The following is an 18,436-nucleotide window of genomic DNA, read 5'->3' on the forward strand; positions in this document are numbered from 1 at the left end:
CCTGCGGGGTACTCCAGGCGCTGCGGAATGAATTCATTTCTACATCTCGGGTGCGAAGAGGGATTGAAATGTCCGCAACGTTGCTCGTACCCTTCACAAGCAGCAAATATTGCGAACACATCGACGATACGGACAGGGATGTGCTCTCTTAATGAGGCATCGGAACATCTTACCATTTTCTCGTCAAATACAACCCATATGACAGTTCGAAATGGGAGTACTGCTGTTCGAGAGGGAGAGCAGAGAAGCTAATCGTTGTAGAAATGAAGGGACAATTTGGAAAGCTATATAATTTTCTTTAATTTATGCTCCACTACTTTATAAATAACAATATTACCTATAACCAACACAAAACGGCTAAAATTCTTATTATTCTCCCAATACATTGCCTCACAAAAAAGTGAAGCACAGAGAAGGACAGGACGAAACGAAATGAAATTTCACGGTTTGACGGGGTATGTTCCTCCAGTAGTTGAAATAGTGAGTCAAATTTACAAAGAATTTGGCAGTAGGAATCCAGGGGAATGTTCCACCAACTCTGGCCAGCATGCATGCAAGATTCCGTTGGAAAGAGTGTGATAAATCTGTTGTATCCTCTGTTCTTAGCTTGTACCAATGATGTAACCTTAACGTACTTACTGTGCCGAACACCTATGTTAATTGCTTGTACCTCTCTTATATGCCATTTGTTCCTACATTTTTTCTATTACCGTGTTCCTTTCAACGCCACGCTGCTGGATATTGGTGGATGTACTCAGTTAACATCCCCGTTCCTTACATAACACTTTCCTAATCCACAGTATACCAATATTTGTAAAACCTCTTCATTTAGTGTGTCAGTTAATCGTGTAATGTTCCATATCTGCTTTTATTGCCACGTTGCAAATGCTTCTGGTCTTCTCCCCTCTTTTCTTCATAAGCTACACGTCTAATTTTTACTCTAAAGGCAAAGAATATTTTATGACTGTTGTCTCAATTATAGTTTTACGAAACACACGGCTTTACTATTCTTAAAAGTACTCTTGCTGATGTTCTAAATACAGATGCATCCGTTCAAATCACTTAGTGGACTTCACATTAATCTTATTTTGAGAAAGTCTTTAGGTACGTATCACTGACAGAGATAATTGTTTCCGAAGATCATAATCGATCTCTTTCTCTAACAGTAACTAATCGAACTTCGCTCGAGCTAATTCTTATTCTTCATGATGACGTCGTGCTTCCGAACGGGTTAATTAAAGCTTTGCCTCTCGTCTCGTTGATGTAGAACCGGAAATATCTGACGGGATCTACTGTCATATTGTGCTAAGACTTAAAAAACCGTTAAGGAAGTGAGTCACATTATTACAAACGAGAAAAGTTCTTTTTCTACCTCCTGGTTTACAAAGAGTTGAAGCACAATGTTAAGATTTAGACTTGCGCGAGAACAATGATTTAATCTGACTTATGTCATTAAATGGAAGCAAGTAAGAAAGCGGATACATTAACTCAAGTCTCTTAATTTATTCCTAAACAATCTAAGTGAGATTTTTACAAACGTGTCTGGAAAATTATTATTATTGCAGCTGAATTCCGCTCCTCTTATGTCTTTGACCAATATACACTGATAAACGGCACGCGATACCTCCTCACATGGTGTCGGATCCGCTTCACCCGTCTTAGTGTGGCAGTTCCAAGTGGCATGGACTCAACAGGTCGTTGGAAGTACCCTGCAGGAATGTTGAACCATGCTCCCTTTATAGCTGTCCTTAATTGCGAAAGTGTTACTGGTACAGCAGTACACAACCTGACCCCTCAATTATGTCACATACACGTTCGGTGGGAGTCACCTTGGACGATCTGGGTACCCAGATCATCTGCGCGAACTATCCAGAATGCTCTTCAAACCAATCTCGAAAAACTGTGGCTCGGTAACATGTCATACTTTTATCTCTAAAGATTCCACAGTTATTTGACAACAGTAAGTAAATGGCTGCAAGTAGTGTTCAAGTAGCCGAACGTAACCATTTTCGGCCAATGATGGGTTCAATTAGTAAACACAGGCCATGCCATTATGGTGCCACCACCACCTTGCCTGGTGCGTCGTTGATAAGTTGGACCCATGGCGTCGTGCGATTAGAGCCACAGTCGAACCCTACCATCATCTCTTACCAACTGCCGCGCGGGATTAGCCGAGCGGTCTAGGGCGCTGCAGTCATGGACTGTGCGGTTGGTCCCGGCGGAGGTTAGAGTCCTTACTCGGGCATGGGTGTGTGTGTCTTTGTCCTTAGGATAATTTAGGTTAAGTAGTGTGTAAGCTTAGGGACTGATGACCTTAGCAGTTAAGTCTCATAACACTTCACACACATTTGAACATTTTCTTACCAACTAAAATCAGGGCTCGTCTAACACATCACAATTTCCCTGTAGTCTAGGAACGCATCGATATGGTCATGAGCCCAGGAGAGGCTCTCCAAGCGTTACCCTCCTGTCAGCAAAGGCACTCGCTTCGTTCGTCTGCTGCCATAGCCCATTAAGACCAAATTTCGCCCTCTCTCCTGACGGATATGTCTGTTGTACGACCCTCATTGATTTCTGCGGTTCTTTCAAGCAATGTAACATAGACAAATGTAATGTATTGCGAATACATAGAAAGAAGGATCCTTTATTGTATGATTATATGATAGCGGAACAAACACTGGTAGCAGTTACTTCTGTAAAATATCTGGGAGTATGCGTACGGAACGATTTGAAGTGGAATGATCATATAAAACTAATTGTTGGTAAGGCGGGTACCAGGTTGAGATTCATTGGGAGAGTGCTTAGAAAATGTAGTCCATCAACAAAGGAGGTGGCTTACAAAACACTCGTTCGACCTATACTTGAGTATTGCTCATCAGTGTGGGATCCGTACCAGGTCGGGTTGACGGAGGAGATAGAGAAGATCCAAAGAAGAGCGGCGCGTTTCGTCACTGGGTTATTTGGTAACCGTGATAGCGTTACGGAGATGTTTAATAAACTCAAGTGGCAGACTCTGCAAGAGAGGCGCTCTGCATCGCGGTGTAGCTTGCTCGCCAGGTTTCGAGAGGGTGCGTTTCTGGATGAGGTATCGAATATATTGCTTCCCCCTACTTATACTTCCCGAGGAGATCACGAATGTAAAATTAGAGGGATTAGAGCGCGCACGGAGGCTTTCAGACAGTCGTTCTTCCCGCGAACCATACGCGACTGGAACAGGAAAGGGAGGTAATGTCAGTGGCACGTAAAGTGCCCTCCGCCACACACCGTTGGGTGGCTTGCGGAGTATCAATGTAGATGTAGATGTAGATGTAGATGTCTGTTGTCGCTGACAACTCTTCTCAAATCGCAAACGCCACCGTTTTCGGTTGTTAGGTGAAGGCCGTTGGCTACAGCGATTTCCGAGGTGGGAGGTAATTCTTGAATTGTGGTATTCTCGGCACAATCTTGACACTGTGGATCTCGGGATAATGAATTCCTTAATGATATCAGAAATGGAATGGCCCAGACGTTTAGCTCCGTCTACCATATTATAGGTAACAGACTTATCACTGTTTGCCTCCCTTTTTTCAGAAACCTCTTTCCGCCTTACACTGTAAAAAAACTTCACCACATCAGGTAGTGACTTAGAAGAAACGTGATAACGCGGCGTATTTATAATATGAAATGTAGTTCGTACATTATATGTCATTTCCATGCTTTTAAGTGTCGGGCTTAAGGTAATGGCATTACTCTCTAGTCTCAAATTGGTCGTAATATCACACTGACAAAAACTGAATTTGCTTGAAGATGAAGACCCAATAACTTCCTTGGTGGAGTCACATTTCTCATTATGCAACACGAGCTCTTAATGAGGAATAAAGGCCTTACAGCAGAGCTCGGATGTACTTCCATCGAACGTTAAAGCAGAGCGCAGCAAGCCGCGAAGCTTCAGAAGCGGATGCAAATACGCCGCTGAAATATAAACACAAGCTCCATCTAAAAGTAGTCGAACAACAGCTCAACAGCCAAGATAAGATGATTTTTTAATAAACTACTGTACTTGAGGATCAGAAATAAAACAGTAAATTGTGACTGTAAATTATGTAGACATATAATGTATAAACTTAAGAGGCACTACAGTGAATAAATGAAGCAAGAATGTATCTTAAACGTCGTATTAGAAGAAGGGGATGTCTACTAAGGAATGCAGCAACAGCTAATTTGGCGTCGGAATCAACTGCAGCAGTAGAGTAAAAAATGTATATGTGTGAAAAAAAAGATTAGCCTATTCAAAACACGAGTACACTAATGTTCAGCGAATATTAAGATGTCGTACGTCTCACACAGCGCGTGCTCCGCTATGGCCAATTTCTCCACTTGTCCCTATCCATAGTACCACTTACGTTCGATGATATAGGTATTGATGGATTATCCAGTGATTCCAACGCAGACTTTTTCACGTGCAGACGTTGCACAGTATTAAATTATATTACATTACATTTATGGTTTTCCATGGATCCCTTGGAGAGCAGTCTATGGGATGTGGAAAGAGTCAAAGTTTTTCTTTTTTTAGATCTGAGTAAAAACTGAGAAACATGGATATTGTACAATTATAATGATGACAGAGTTATGAGCAACAATCATTGTGAAGATATTCATCGATAGAGTAGAAGGAGTTAGCCAACAGGAAGTTCTTTAATTCACTCTGAAACCGATCTTTATCACTTACAAGACCTTTGATATGATCTGGTAAGCTACCGAAAATATGAGTACCCATATATCTGACTCCTTTTTGCACTAATTTTAAGCTTTTATAGTCCTTATACAGATTGTTTTTGGTTCTGGTATTATAATCATGTTTTGCACTATTTTTTGTTAAAAGAGTCATGTTGTAAATGACAAAGGACATCAGTGAGTATATGTACTGGGAAGTAGTGGTTAGAATACCAAGTTTCTTAAAGAGGTCTCTGCATGATTATCTAGAACTGACACCAGATGTAATTGTAAATATTTCTGAATTTTTGAAAATGTTCGCTTTGTGAGAGGAGTTTCCCCAGAAGACGATTCCATAACTCATTAGTGAATGGAAGTAGGCTGAATAAACTAACTTCTTCATTTTTAAATCACATATTTTTGTTATCATGCTTACTGCAAATGTAGCTGAACTAAAGCGTTTAATTAGGTCTAGAGTGTGAGTTTTCCAATTTAGATTGTGGTCAATTTGTAGCCCTAAAATTTGACACTATCTACAGCTTCAGTTTCATTGTTTGAATATAATTTCTTATACTTATAGGGTCAGGTATTCTTTGTGAGGTACTAAACTGTATGTACTAGGTCTTAACAAAATTCAGTGACAATCCATTTGCTGTGAACCACCCATTGATACTTATTTATTTCATTAGCTGACTGCTCAGTGAGATCACGGGTCCTGTTTTATATACCAATACTTGTATCATCTGCCATTAAGACAAAATTTGTATTTTGTGACACTGTATATGGAGGGTAATTAATATATAATAGGAACAACAAGAGACCTAAAATAGAGATCTAAGGCACCACTTGTCTGATGGTTTCGTATTCTGAATGACTTGTTATGTGGTAAGCTTTATACAGACACACACTGTTTTCTCTTAAAAAGATAGAATGAGAATCATGAGCCTGCTACTCCTGTTGTCCCATAATATTTCAACTTTTGTGCAAGGATATCATGCTTAACACAATCAAAGGTTTTAACCAGATCACAGAATATTCCAAGTGGTAATAATTTTTGATTTAATGATTCTAATATATCATCTGCAAAAGTGAATAGCTCGATCAGTTGATAATCCTTTACGAAATCCAAACTGATTGTGAATGAGAATATTTTTCAGTACTAAGTGTTTATAAAGTCTATTGTACATAACTGTTTCAAACACTTTTGAAAATATTGCCAATAATGAAATTGGATGGAAGTTTTCCACTGATGATTTGTCTCCTTTTTTGTGTAATGGTTTGACAATAGCATATTTAAGCCTATGTGGAAAAGTACCACTGTGGAGGGATTCATTACATAATGAACTAAGTATGTCACAAAGTTCTGAGAAGCAACATTTAATTATGGTAGTGCTGATTTCATCATAACCATTGAAACATTTGTTTTTAAGAGAGCTAATCATATTAGAAATCTCTTTCAGTGAGGTAGTATACAGCCGAATTTTGTCAAACTTCTGTCTAAATGCATTTTTTAAATATTTTAAGCTGTCTTCTGAGAAACTATGCAAACCTAAGTTGTCTGCCACTGAAAGAATAAGTTGTAGATAGTGTCTGCAATTTTGGAGGTATCTGTAATCAACTTATTATTTACATTCAACATAATTTCCTCGTTTGCCTCATTAGTTCTTCCTGTTTCACTTTTTACTATATTCTATATAGTTTTTACCTTTTATTAGAGGCGCTTATTTTTTCTTGGAAATAAATACATTTTGAGGTTTTGATTACTTTGTTTAGAATTTTACAACATAATTTGTAATGTGATTTAGCTCTGTCTTTGTACAGTTAGTACAGTCTTCTTTTTGTTTTGCAAGAAACTTTTATTCCATCTGTAATCCAAGGTTTTGAAACATTTAATCTATTTGCTTTGATTACTTTCTTAGGGCAGCATCTTTTAATGTGACCTATTACTGTATTAGAGAATCAGTTATATTTTTCGTTTATCCTGAGTGAATTGTATACCTCTTTCCATTCTGTATTCCTCAAACAGTCTTTATAACTACAGTTCTTGTTTCAGTTATTATTCGTATAGTTTCCCGCTTTCTGTTATTAGTTGGATCAGACCCCACTGTATTAAATGTAAGCAACTGGGCATCGTGATCTGAAAGGCCATTAAATATTGGATTTATACTTTGATTTGCTAGTGTGGTAGTATCTATGAAAATGTTATCAATAGCAGTGCTGCTGGTACCCATAACCTTGGTTGGAAACTGTACTATGGGAATGAGATTATAAGAAGTGGTAAGAGACTCTAGTATGGATCTTGAGTGACTATCCTCCAGAAACTTTAAATTAAAATCTCCACTTGGTATGAGTTCATTGTTTACAGAAGTTAAAAAATTTAATACTGCATCCAGCTGTTTAGTGAATAGCTGCAAATTACCAGTTAGAGCCCTATATATTGTGACAATTATTTTTCTTTTGTGTGTTTCTACTTGTGTGGCACATGCTGCAAAATGCTGAATACTACAATATTTAAGAATGTCAATGTTTTTATATTTGTGACACTTTCTAATGTAAGTGGCAGCTCCTCCTTTCTCCATCCCTTTCCTACAATACTTTGAAGCTACAGTATACCCCTCCATATTAAGCATTTCAGTTTCACTACCTAAATGATGTTCAGAAATACAAATAATATCAACAGGATTTGTAGACTGTAGCTCATCTAAACAAATCTGAAATTCATTAGTTTTATTTTTTAATTTTCTGTTATTTTGATGTAGTAAATTTACTGTTACTTTTTTGTCTTCGTAAGTATTATGATTAACATTTTCAGATACATATTGTTTCAAAATTGAATGTGTAGATAATGAGCTTAACCCAAAAAGAACTATATACTTGATACATTACTCTTTTCTGCCTCCATTGATAATTTGAATGACTGTGCAGGTATTGGTCGATGTGTATCGATTTCAGAAACATATTGTGACCCAAGCTTTCACCGTTCGTCGTTATGAGCAGATCTAGAACAGGTAAATGTTTATTGTTTTCTCCTTCCTTAGTAAATTTAATGTTATAATCGGAATCAGGTATCTTAGGATGTTACCAAGCTGTTCTTCTTCATGGATAGTAGTAGTAGTAGTAGTAGTAGCTTCATTCATCTGTAGATCTCTTTTTACAAGGATATAGAACACGTCAAAGTATTTACAAGCTTAGATCAATTTAAAATAAGCTAATTGGTATACACATACATTTACAGAATTCTAGTTAGAGACCATCATTAAATTTACTCCAGGTATACAATACTTTTCTTACAAATAACTTATTAAATAATGTAATGCTGCACTGTTCACTCGTATATCACTATCAGTCACTGCACACACTATACACCTATTGTTTCATAACACTTCACTCACTACACACACACACACACACACACACACACACACACACACACACACCACACACACTGGTGACCTCTGGGTCATTTTCTGTACTGCAACTTCCCATTTGCTATCCTGAAAAACTGGGTCTGCATCCCTCCATAATGAATGAGATGTTGAGCTCAGAATGAGGAAGACGTGTTAGTATTGTGCTATGCATAGCATGGGGGGGGGGGGGTAAGTATTTCTAGAAAGGAAAGAAGAAGGGAAAAAACACAAAGTAAAGGTGCTATGTGGAATATTGGATCACTATTATTATTATTTATTTGTATAACATTTTTTGTCAAACCCCTATTCTGTTTTGTCTAAGTAATCGTTCAATGCATGAAATGATTGCATAACAAGTACTTTCTAGCTGCTTTTTTAAATAAGCGTATTTTTTTAATTTCTTTAATCTCTTTTGGTAATTTATTGTACAGTTTCATTCCTTGGTAGAAAATGCTGTTTTGAGTTTTATGTTTATTTTTTCTTGGTAAATGTAAGTCGAGTCTATCTATTGATGCATGGTCATGGACAGAGCTGTTTGTGCCGTAAATACCAATGTTATTTTTGATGTATACAACTGACTGGTAAATGTATTCATATGAAGCAGTTAAAATCACTAGTGTTTTGACAGATGTTTACAATGAGCTCGACTAGTATTTTGGTTATTATTCTTATGACTCTTTTCTGGAGTTTGAAAATTGTGTTCATATTTTGTGCATTTGTTCCCCAAAAAAGAGTGTCATACCTAAGAACTGAGTGTACATATGAATAATATGTAACTAAAGGACACTGCAAGTTACACTCGATAGAATTCTTAGGGCATAACATGCTGATGCTGATGAAATTCTGTTTTCAAGTACATTTGTGTGTTCACACCACTTCGACTGAGAATCAATATTCATTGCTAGAAATTTTGCATTTGTTACACAGTCTATAGAGGTGCCATCTATATTTAATTCAACATGGTCATTTTTCCTCTTCAAACTGAAATTCATGGCTTTAGTTTTCTTTATGTTCAATGTCACTTTATTACTTATTGACCAATCATAAACTGCCTTGAGAGTTTCATTTGATTTCTCGGCTCCAGGTCAGATCGACGTACCTGTACACCTTAGGTTTACAGAGTCCTAAATTCAGCATCTGATATTCGAAATACTTCGTAAAGAAATTGGCAAACAGTGGTCTAAGAGGACTACACGTGGCGACGCCTTTCAGCTGTACGTACAGATCCCGCCTTTCCACGTGAAGTAGCTCATGGGAAGATAGTTTGTTGATGTTCTGTGAGAAAACGGGTCAGATCTACCACTTCCGTTTGTTTAGGGAAGCCACAGAAATTCACAAATATGAGAAAGGTCTTAACAAGAAAGAAATAAGCCTGAAGGTAAATGGAGTTTGGATTCCCGTACTGCAGCGAACGACCGTTGCAAGTAACAGGAGGAGATCCACAGAGGTAATGAACAGGAAAAAAATCTAAAGTTGTGTCCTACGTGAGCAACAGAAGCGACTGACAACATGCGACAGCTTCAGGCGACAAAACAGGACCGCAGGTATGGCTAGAGAGGTGTCCTACGTCAGCGATGTCTGTGTCGCTGCTTGTCGACTAATACAATTGTCGAACGTTGAATTCTAACATGTGTGAACCTTGTTGGTGCAGTGCATGAGAGTGACAAAGAGAGCTATGAACCTTCTCGATGATGATCTGACGTGGACGAGCTGGCTGCTGTGAAATACTTATCACCTGATTTGAGGAAAACTGTTTGTGGCCAAAATTTTATTTATCCTCATTTCACAGCATAATAACTTTGCTTGATATAGGACTGAATTTCTTTTTGTTATTCTTCACAGTTACTATGCTGCACGAAGCTAAGTAAAACACTGCACGAAGTTTTTAAGAGTTTGCAGAGGTAAAGGTACATTGCGTAGACTTTGCATGTGGTTCATTTTAAGTCATATATTGCTGTGTATGAAATGTAGGTAAAATATCGAAATTATATTTAAAGTAGTGAGCAGAAGGTATCTCTGTTAGTTCTCGAGATTTTGGATTGTGCATGTTGCGTACGGCGGCACCACAAAAGCGTCACTGCCAGTCGGGAATCACATGGACGTACAAATTTTCACATTTCATAAATAGCTAAAGATGTCGAAACAAGGCTCTTTTTGAAGATGATGGCACATAAAAAGACACTAATTTTTTCGTATGATTGACGCTCGAAACGTTTGGTGATAAGTTTTTGCACAGTGGAAACAAGACTCTACATAAATTACACAACAGGTTTTCGTCTGAATTTTCGTAGACAAACTAATAATTTGAACTAAACAGTGTGAATTGTAGGTTTGCAAAAAAAGGGTTAAGTACTTGCAAGTAATCAAGCTAGTTAAGTCTTTCACTTAGTGATTTGAGGGAAAAATCAAAATATTTCACAAGCAGCTCCTTCAAGCTATGTAATTTAAGTGTCAAAAAGCTCATCTCTTGAAGTGTTAGCTATTTTTCATCGAAAGAGATACATTGGTGTGATATTTAACAGTCAAGGAGGCTTCCTTTGAAAGAAGTGCTACATTTAGGACATTTTAAGAACAGAAGACGCTAGGAAGGCCAACGATGTGTCAATAAGATCACCTTTTCTGAAAAAAAAAGACTTGAAAACAATTTTAAAAAATGAAAGAAAAATAGGTCAAATATTTTATGAAATAATCAGTCTAAAAGTAAGAAATGGAACAGATTATAGAAGCATTTGATTTGCCTTTGAATGACGCTGGAAATCATGTACAGCAACTCAGTTGCCTCAAATGTTTTTCTAGTCCATTTTGTTTCTTACTATTAAAAACCCGTTTCACAAAAAATTTCATTATTTTCTCAATAAAAGGATACTTTATCTATACAAACCATTAGTTAGATTAACTGAAACACTTGAAATTAATATTTCTTGCATACGAGATGTGTTCCCAACTATTAAATATCAGTAAAATTTCTTAGTTATTCAGTGTGTTTTATTAGAAAGTTAATGTGTCTGATATACTAGGATAGGTATGTAAACTTAATATGGCTTGTCAAGACCCTAGAACCGTAATTTGAGATGCAATGTAAAGGGTACAGATAAAATCTAAGTGTACACAACAGGTGACAGAACTGTAATTGGTTAAAATTTTTGCTGCAACAGGTTCCAATTCAGGAACCACAAGGATTTTCAGTGCTATACCATGGCACTTCCGCTAAATCATGGGCACCTCAACACAACGTGTAGTCTTTACTCTGCACTTGGAATACTCTGTCTTCTTCTGTATTTGTCTGTTGTGCAAGTAGGTGGTCACATAAGAAATAGTTGTCTTTAATTGACTGGCGAGGTAGTCGAACATTGCTCATCCTCGTATATTTGAAGAATGGTGGCTGGTGATCTTCGTAGATGATGGTACACCTGATGAAATTCTCCATGAAGATACTTTCTTTCGTAAATTTCATGCACAGCTCTTCGTTTCGCCTAATATTCGAAAGTAAAGCTAATTTAGTGGCCTTATTATCGAGCTACAATATTCCCCGATTTATGGGCGCCATTTTTAGAAACTGATGGTTGGCTCTTGTAGCGATCTTGTATGGGGAGTTCTGTCGCTCGTACGCGAGACACCCGAGCTCGTAGCCCGATTGTTGTTGTTTGTAGCGGTAACGTCGTGGATCCAGATGTCGCGAGATGTCGGTCACTCCTGCGCTTATGTAGAATGTGCCTAACCCGTTATCGTAACAGGTGCATATATTTTTCTGTCACGGACCCGATTCCAGTCTAGTACCAGCAATGGAGATGAACATCTGACAATCCTAGTAATTCGTGTTGGCGATACGTCCTAAAGATCGTTAAAAGACGACTGAAGATACCGATAAAATGGCGAACACGAAGTACGTCGTTCTCAATCATGATTTTATGAGTAATTCTCTGCGACATATCACAGGTATACAGATTCAGAAGGATGTAGGTTGCAGTAGGTACTGGGAGATGAAGGAGCTTACACAGGACAGAGTAGCATAGAGAGCTGCATCAAACCAGTCTCTGGACTGAAGATCACAATACCAACATCACAGGTATATACAGTGAAGTGACAAAAGCAGTAGGATACCTGCTGATATCACGTCGGACCTTCTTTTGCCCAGAGTAGCACAGCAACTTGTCATGATACGCACTGATCAACTTATTACAAGACTCATACAAAAATACTGAGCCACACTATCTCTATAGTCATCCATAGCTGCACAGTGTTGCTTCTGCAGGATTTTGTGTACGAACTGAGCTCCCGTTTATGTCTCATAAAAGTTCGATGGGATTCATGTCGGGTGATCTGTGTGGCCAAACCATTCCCTTGAAACGTTCGGAATATTCTTCAAACCAATTGTGAAGAGCTGTGGCCTAGTGACATGACGTATTATCATTCACAGAAATTCCATCGTTATATGGAAACAGAAAGTCTATGAAATGCTCCAAATAATCTCAAAGTAACCGAACGCAACCATTTCCGGTCAGTTACCCAGTCCATTCCAGGTAGACACAGCCCACACCTTAATGGAGCCACCACCGGGTTGCACAGTGCCTTGTTGACAACTTGGGAACATGGCTTCATGGGGTCTGCGCAACACTCGAACCATACCAACTGAAATCGGCACTCATCTGAGCAGGTCGAGGTTTCCAACCGCCTAGGGCCCAACCAATATGGTCAAGAGTCCTGGAGAAGCGCTCCAGGCGATATAGTGCTGTCAGCAAAGGCATTAACGTCGGTCTCTGCTGCCGTAGGCCATTGACGGCGAATTTATCCGCGTTTTGCTAATGAATAAGTTAGTCATACGTCCCATACTGTTTTCTGCGATTATTTCTCGCAGTATTGCTTGTCTTTTACCACTGACAACTCTGCCCAACCGTCACTAATCTTAGTCGTTAAGCAAAGCCCATCGGCCACTGCGTTCTTCGTGGTGAGAGTTAATGCGTGAAATTTGATACTCTCGCACACACTTTACACAGTGTATCTCGGAAAACTGAAATCTCTAACGATTTTCGAAATGGAGTGTCCCATGCGTCTACCTCCAACTACCGTTCCGCGTTTTAACTCTGTTAATTTCTGCTGTTGCGCGGCGATAATCACGTTGGAAACCTTTTCACTTGAATCATCTGAGTACAAATGACAGCTCCATCAAAGTACTGTGCCGTTTTATACCTTCTGTACGCGATGCTACCGACGTCTGTATACGTCCGTATCGCTATCCCGAGACTTTCATTACCTCAGTGTAATTTCTGGTTGTGGGTTCGATTCCAGTCCGCCACCAGAAATGGTTGGTGAATATGTGACAGTGGCACCCACTCGTGCTGGCGATACGTCCGAGAAATCATTGGAAGTTAGAAACAACCAGGCAAAAGCCAACAAGCAATACGTCTACGATGATTTTTTTATTATCTTATGAGTAATGTTCGGAGAAATTTGACAGGGCATGTTCACTACTGGCCATTAAAATTGCTACACCACGAAGATGACGTGCTACAGATGCGAAATTTAACCGACAGTAAGAAGATGCTGTGATATGCAAATGATCAGCTTTTCAGAGCATTCACACAAGGTTGGCGCTGGTGGCGACAACTACAACGTGCTGACATGAGGAAAGTTTCCAACCGATTTCTCATACACAAACAGCAGTTGACCGGCGTTTCCTGGCGAAACGTTGCTGTGATGCCTCGTGTAAGGAGCAGAAATGCGTACCATCACGTTTCCAACTTTGACAGAGGTCGGATTATTGCTGCTCGCGTAGTTCGAGATCCAAGAAGAATATGGAATCGGTGGGTTCAGAAGGGTAATACGGAACGCCGTGCTGGATCGCAACGGCCTCATATCACTAGCAGTCGAGATGACAGGCATCTTATCCGCATGGCTGTAACGAATCGTGCAGCCACGTCTCGATCCTTGAATCAACACATGGGACGTTTGCAAGACAGCAACCATCTGCACGAACAGTTCGACGACGTTTGCAGCAGCACGGACTATCAGCTCGAAGACCATGGCTGTGGTACCCTTGACGCTGCATCACAGACAGGAACGCCTGCGATGGTGTACTCAACGACGAACCTGGGTGCACGAATGGCAAAACGTCATTTTTTCGGAAGAATCCAGGTTCTGTTTACAGCATCATGATTGTCGCATCCGTGTTTGGCGACATCGCGCTGAACGCACATTGGAAGCGTGTATTTGTCATCGCCATACTGGCGTATCACCCGGCGTGATGGTATGGGGGTGTCATTGGTTACACGTCTCGGTCACCTCTGTTCGCATTGACGGCACTTTAAATAGTGGACATTACACTTCAAATGTGTTACGACCCGTAGCTCTACCCTTCATTCGATCCCTGCGAAACCCTACATTTCAGCAGGATAATGCACGACCGCTTGTTGGAGGTCCTGTACGGGCCTTTCTGCATACAGAAAATGTTCGACTGCTGCCCTGGCCAGCAGATTCTCCAGATCTCTCACCAATTGGAAACGTCTGGTCAATGGTGGCCGAGCAACTGGCTCGTCACAATACGCCAGCCACTAATCTTGATGAACTGTGGTATCGTGTTGAAGCTGCATGGGCAGTTGTACCTGTACGCGCCATCCAAGCTCTGTGTGACTCAATGCCCAGGCGTATCAAGGCCGTTTTTTACGGCCAGAGGTGGTTGTTCTGGGTACTGATTTCTCAGGATCTGTGCACCCAAATTGCGTGAAAATGTAATCACATGTCAGTTCTAGTATAATATATTTGTCCAATGAACACCCGTTTATCATCTGAATTTCTTCTTGGTGTAGCAAATTTAATGGCCAGTAGTGTAAATAAGAGGCACTCAGAGCTGAACACTGGCCGCCAATGGAGAGCTGGGGTCGCGTGGGCGCGGCATTTAGCTCGGGCCGAAGTGGCCTGCAGAGGCGCCGGCGCGCCGCGGCTCGGCGGACAATGCTGAGCCCCCTTGTAGAGATCACGGCGCCTCCGGCCGGAATCCTTCCCTTCCGACGGGCTCCCAGATCCCGGCAGCCTGGGCACTCCACGTCCCTCACAGCGACCCTTCTAGTCCGGCACCGCCGCCGCAAAGGGCTCTAGTGGCCCACCGGTCTGCATTCAGGGCCGGAATGACGTCCTTCGGACGCAAGCACCAGCGGCAGGTATTTCGCTCCCGCCCAGTGAATCGTTAACTTCCTTACTCCTCGTGTAGCATAAATTCTACATTCAACATTCGATTTCTGCTGTCTCAGGCAATTAACTAAACTTGCTGTTCCTACCTGTAGCGTGTACATTGCAGCATGTGCTTCCCGTGAACCTCTTGTTTTCATTTCTGCAAGCTCCCAGTAGGTTTAAGCATGTGATCGGAAACAGCTATACATAGCGTTGTTAGCATCGCTTAGAAGACTAGGGTGACTTATCTTTTTTTGTAGTAATATTGAACTAGAATGTATTTAGAACATGCAGTAATATCCTTATACAGGGTGAGTCACCTAACATTACCGCTGGATATATTTCGTAAACCATATCAAATAATGACGAATCGATTTCACAGACCGAACGTGAGGAGAGGGGCTAGTGTAATTGGTTAATACAAACCACCAAAAAATGCATGGAAGTTTGTTTTTCAACACAATCCTACGTTTTTTTAAATGGAACCCCGTTACTTTTGTTAGCACATCTGAACATATAAACAAATACGTAATCAGTGCCGTTTGTTGCATTGTAAAATGTTAATTACATCCGGAGATATTGTAAACTAAAGTTGACGCTCGAGTACCACTCCTCCGCTGTTCGATCGTGTATATCGGAGAGCACCGAATTACGTAGGGATCCAAAGCGAACGGTGATGGACCTTACGTACAGAAGACTCTGGAACAGCACATTACGTCCACATGCTAACACATTTTCATTGGTCTTTTTCACTGACGCACATGTACATTTCCATGAGGGGTGAGGTACACGTACATTTCCATGAGGGGTGAGGTACACGTACACACGTGGTTTCAGTTTTCAATTACGGAGTGGACTAGAGTGTGTTCCGACATGTCAGGCCAATAGGTGTTCAATGTGGTGGCCATCATTTGCTGCACACGATTGCAATCTCTGGCGTAATGAATGTCGTACACGCCGCAGTACATCTAGTGTAATGTCGCCGCAGGCTGCCACAATACGTTGTTTCATATCCTCTGGGGTTGTAGGCACATCACGGTACACATTCTCCTTTAACGTACCCCACGGAAAGAAGTCCAGAGGTGTAAGATCAGGAGAACAGGCTGACCAATTTATGCGTCTGCCACGTCCTACGAAACGCCCGTCGAACATCCTGTCAAGGGTCAGCCTAGTGTTAATTGCGGAATGTGCAGGTGCACCATCATGCTGATACCACATACGTCGACGCGTTTACAGTGGGACATTTTCGAGCAACGTTGGCAGATCATTCTGTAGAAACGCGATGTATGTTGCAGCTGTTTGGGCCCCTGCAATGAAGTGAGGACCAATGAGGTGGTCGCCAGTGATTCCGCACCATACATTTACAGTCGCTCTACCTGTCTGAGCCAGCGAGGATTGTCCCTGCAGATGCTGCTCACCGACCGTGGTCCGTGTTTGTTACAACACGCAACTGAACGTCGGAGGTTTCAAGCGTCAACTTTAGGTTACAATATCTCCGGATGTAATTAACATTTTACAATGCAACAAACGGCACTGATTACGTATTTGTTTATATGTTCAGATGTGCTAACAAAACTAACGTGGTTCCATTTAAAAAAACGTAGGTTTGTGTTAAAAAACATACTTCCGTGCATTTTTGTATGGTTTGTATTAAACAATTACACTAGCCCCTCTCCTCACGTTCGGTCTGTGGAATCGGTTCGTCAGTGTTTGATGTGGTTTACGAAATATATCCAGCGGTAACGTTAGGTGACTCACCCTGTATATCTGTGCTATCAAATCAGTGATTATTTCCTCGCGACAAGATGGCGATTTTTTTTCGATGTATCACTAAGTCACGTACTATAACCACCTATACTTCGACTTTCAGAAAAGAGGAAACGAGGAAACATGCAGGAAAGGAGAAAATTTACTCCCAACGAGGAAACCCCCACAGTACGTCAAAGTTATTTCCATCACTAACAGCAAGCATGTTCCATGCCATGTACCTATCTGAGATCAATAAAACGCAGAGAAGTCGTTTCGTACGTGAGTTGCCTCGATGTACGGGTTTATCACATTTGTGCAGTGTAATAAATGAATTTCTGATTTTTTCTTTTACTTGTACTGTAAAATATTGCTTCCTGACAAATTTCGTGATTATAGGTCAATGGGAAGTACCACATAGGTTTTAATGAGCGCATTTGCTAATGTCGAAATAGCTGACATAAATCTTTTATTGCAATGACGTAGATTAACTCTTTTACACAACCAAGGAACCATAGCCCTTAGCGTGTGACAAGTTTCAGTTTGATACGTTTATCAGTTCCTTTGAAAATAGGCGTCGTAACAGACTAACAGACAGACAGTCGGATAACAAATGGAAAAAATTATCAAGTGATATAACTAAAAATTAACAATTTTCGGATACTTTCTTGGCAGATTTTATGATTCTAGACCAACGATAAGTACCCTGTGGTTTTGATGAGTGAGTTTCCGAGTATCAAAATATGTGATATTTTGACTGCATTGATTTATAAACTTACATTCACTACACCGCCAAGGAACTATAGACATTAGTATGTGGCATAAATTCCAACTTGAATCCTTTACCCTTTCCTCACAAATAGGGTTTTTACCAGTCGGACACACACAAACACACACACACACACACACACACACACACACACACACACACAGACGGATAACAAAGTGATGCCATTTCGACCGCCTTACTACCCTGTCAGCGTCACCCACCTCGGAGCACTGTTCTACATCTACATTTATATCCATACTCCGCAAGCCACTTGACGGTGTGTGGCGGAGGGTACCCTGAGTACCTCTATCGGTTCTCCCTTCTATTCCAGTCTCGTATTGTTCGTGGAAAGAAGGATTGTCAGTATGCTTCTGTGTGGGCTCTAATCTCTCTGATTTTATCCTCATGGTCTCTTCGCGAGATATACGTAGGAGGGAGCAATATACTGCTTGACTCTTCGGTGAAGGTATGTTCTCGAAACTTTAACAAAAGCCCGTACCGAGCTACTGTTGGCACTTTTGGCACCACTTCAGAACAGCTGGACTCGACACTGCATTAGGTTACATAAGGACAGACTTTTACAGTAGATCTGTGAACAATTTAGACGTTTTGCTCACAAGAATCGTACTGTTCGGCAATGCAATAAGAATTTCGTTTT

General features: G+C 40.5%; 1 protein-coding gene across 1 annotated transcript in view; it reads left to right on the forward strand.

Moving 5' to 3' along the window:
• Window positions 1-18,436, forward strand: part of LOC124589501 — a 151,348-nt gene that overhangs the window by 38,961 nt on the left and 93,951 nt on the right. Inside the window, exon 2 of the mRNA XM_047131558.1 lies at window positions 14,996-15,253. Within this exon, the coding sequence (XP_046987514.1) occupies window positions 14,996-15,253 (258 nt within the window). The remainder of the gene's footprint in view (window positions 1-14,995; window positions 15,254-18,436) is intronic.

This window comes from Schistocerca americana, chromosome 2, assembly GCF_021461395.2.
Source record: "Schistocerca americana isolate TAMUIC-IGC-003095 chromosome 2, iqSchAmer2.1, whole genome shotgun sequence".
NCBI lineage: Eukaryota > Metazoa > Arthropoda > Insecta > Orthoptera > Acrididae > Schistocerca > Schistocerca americana.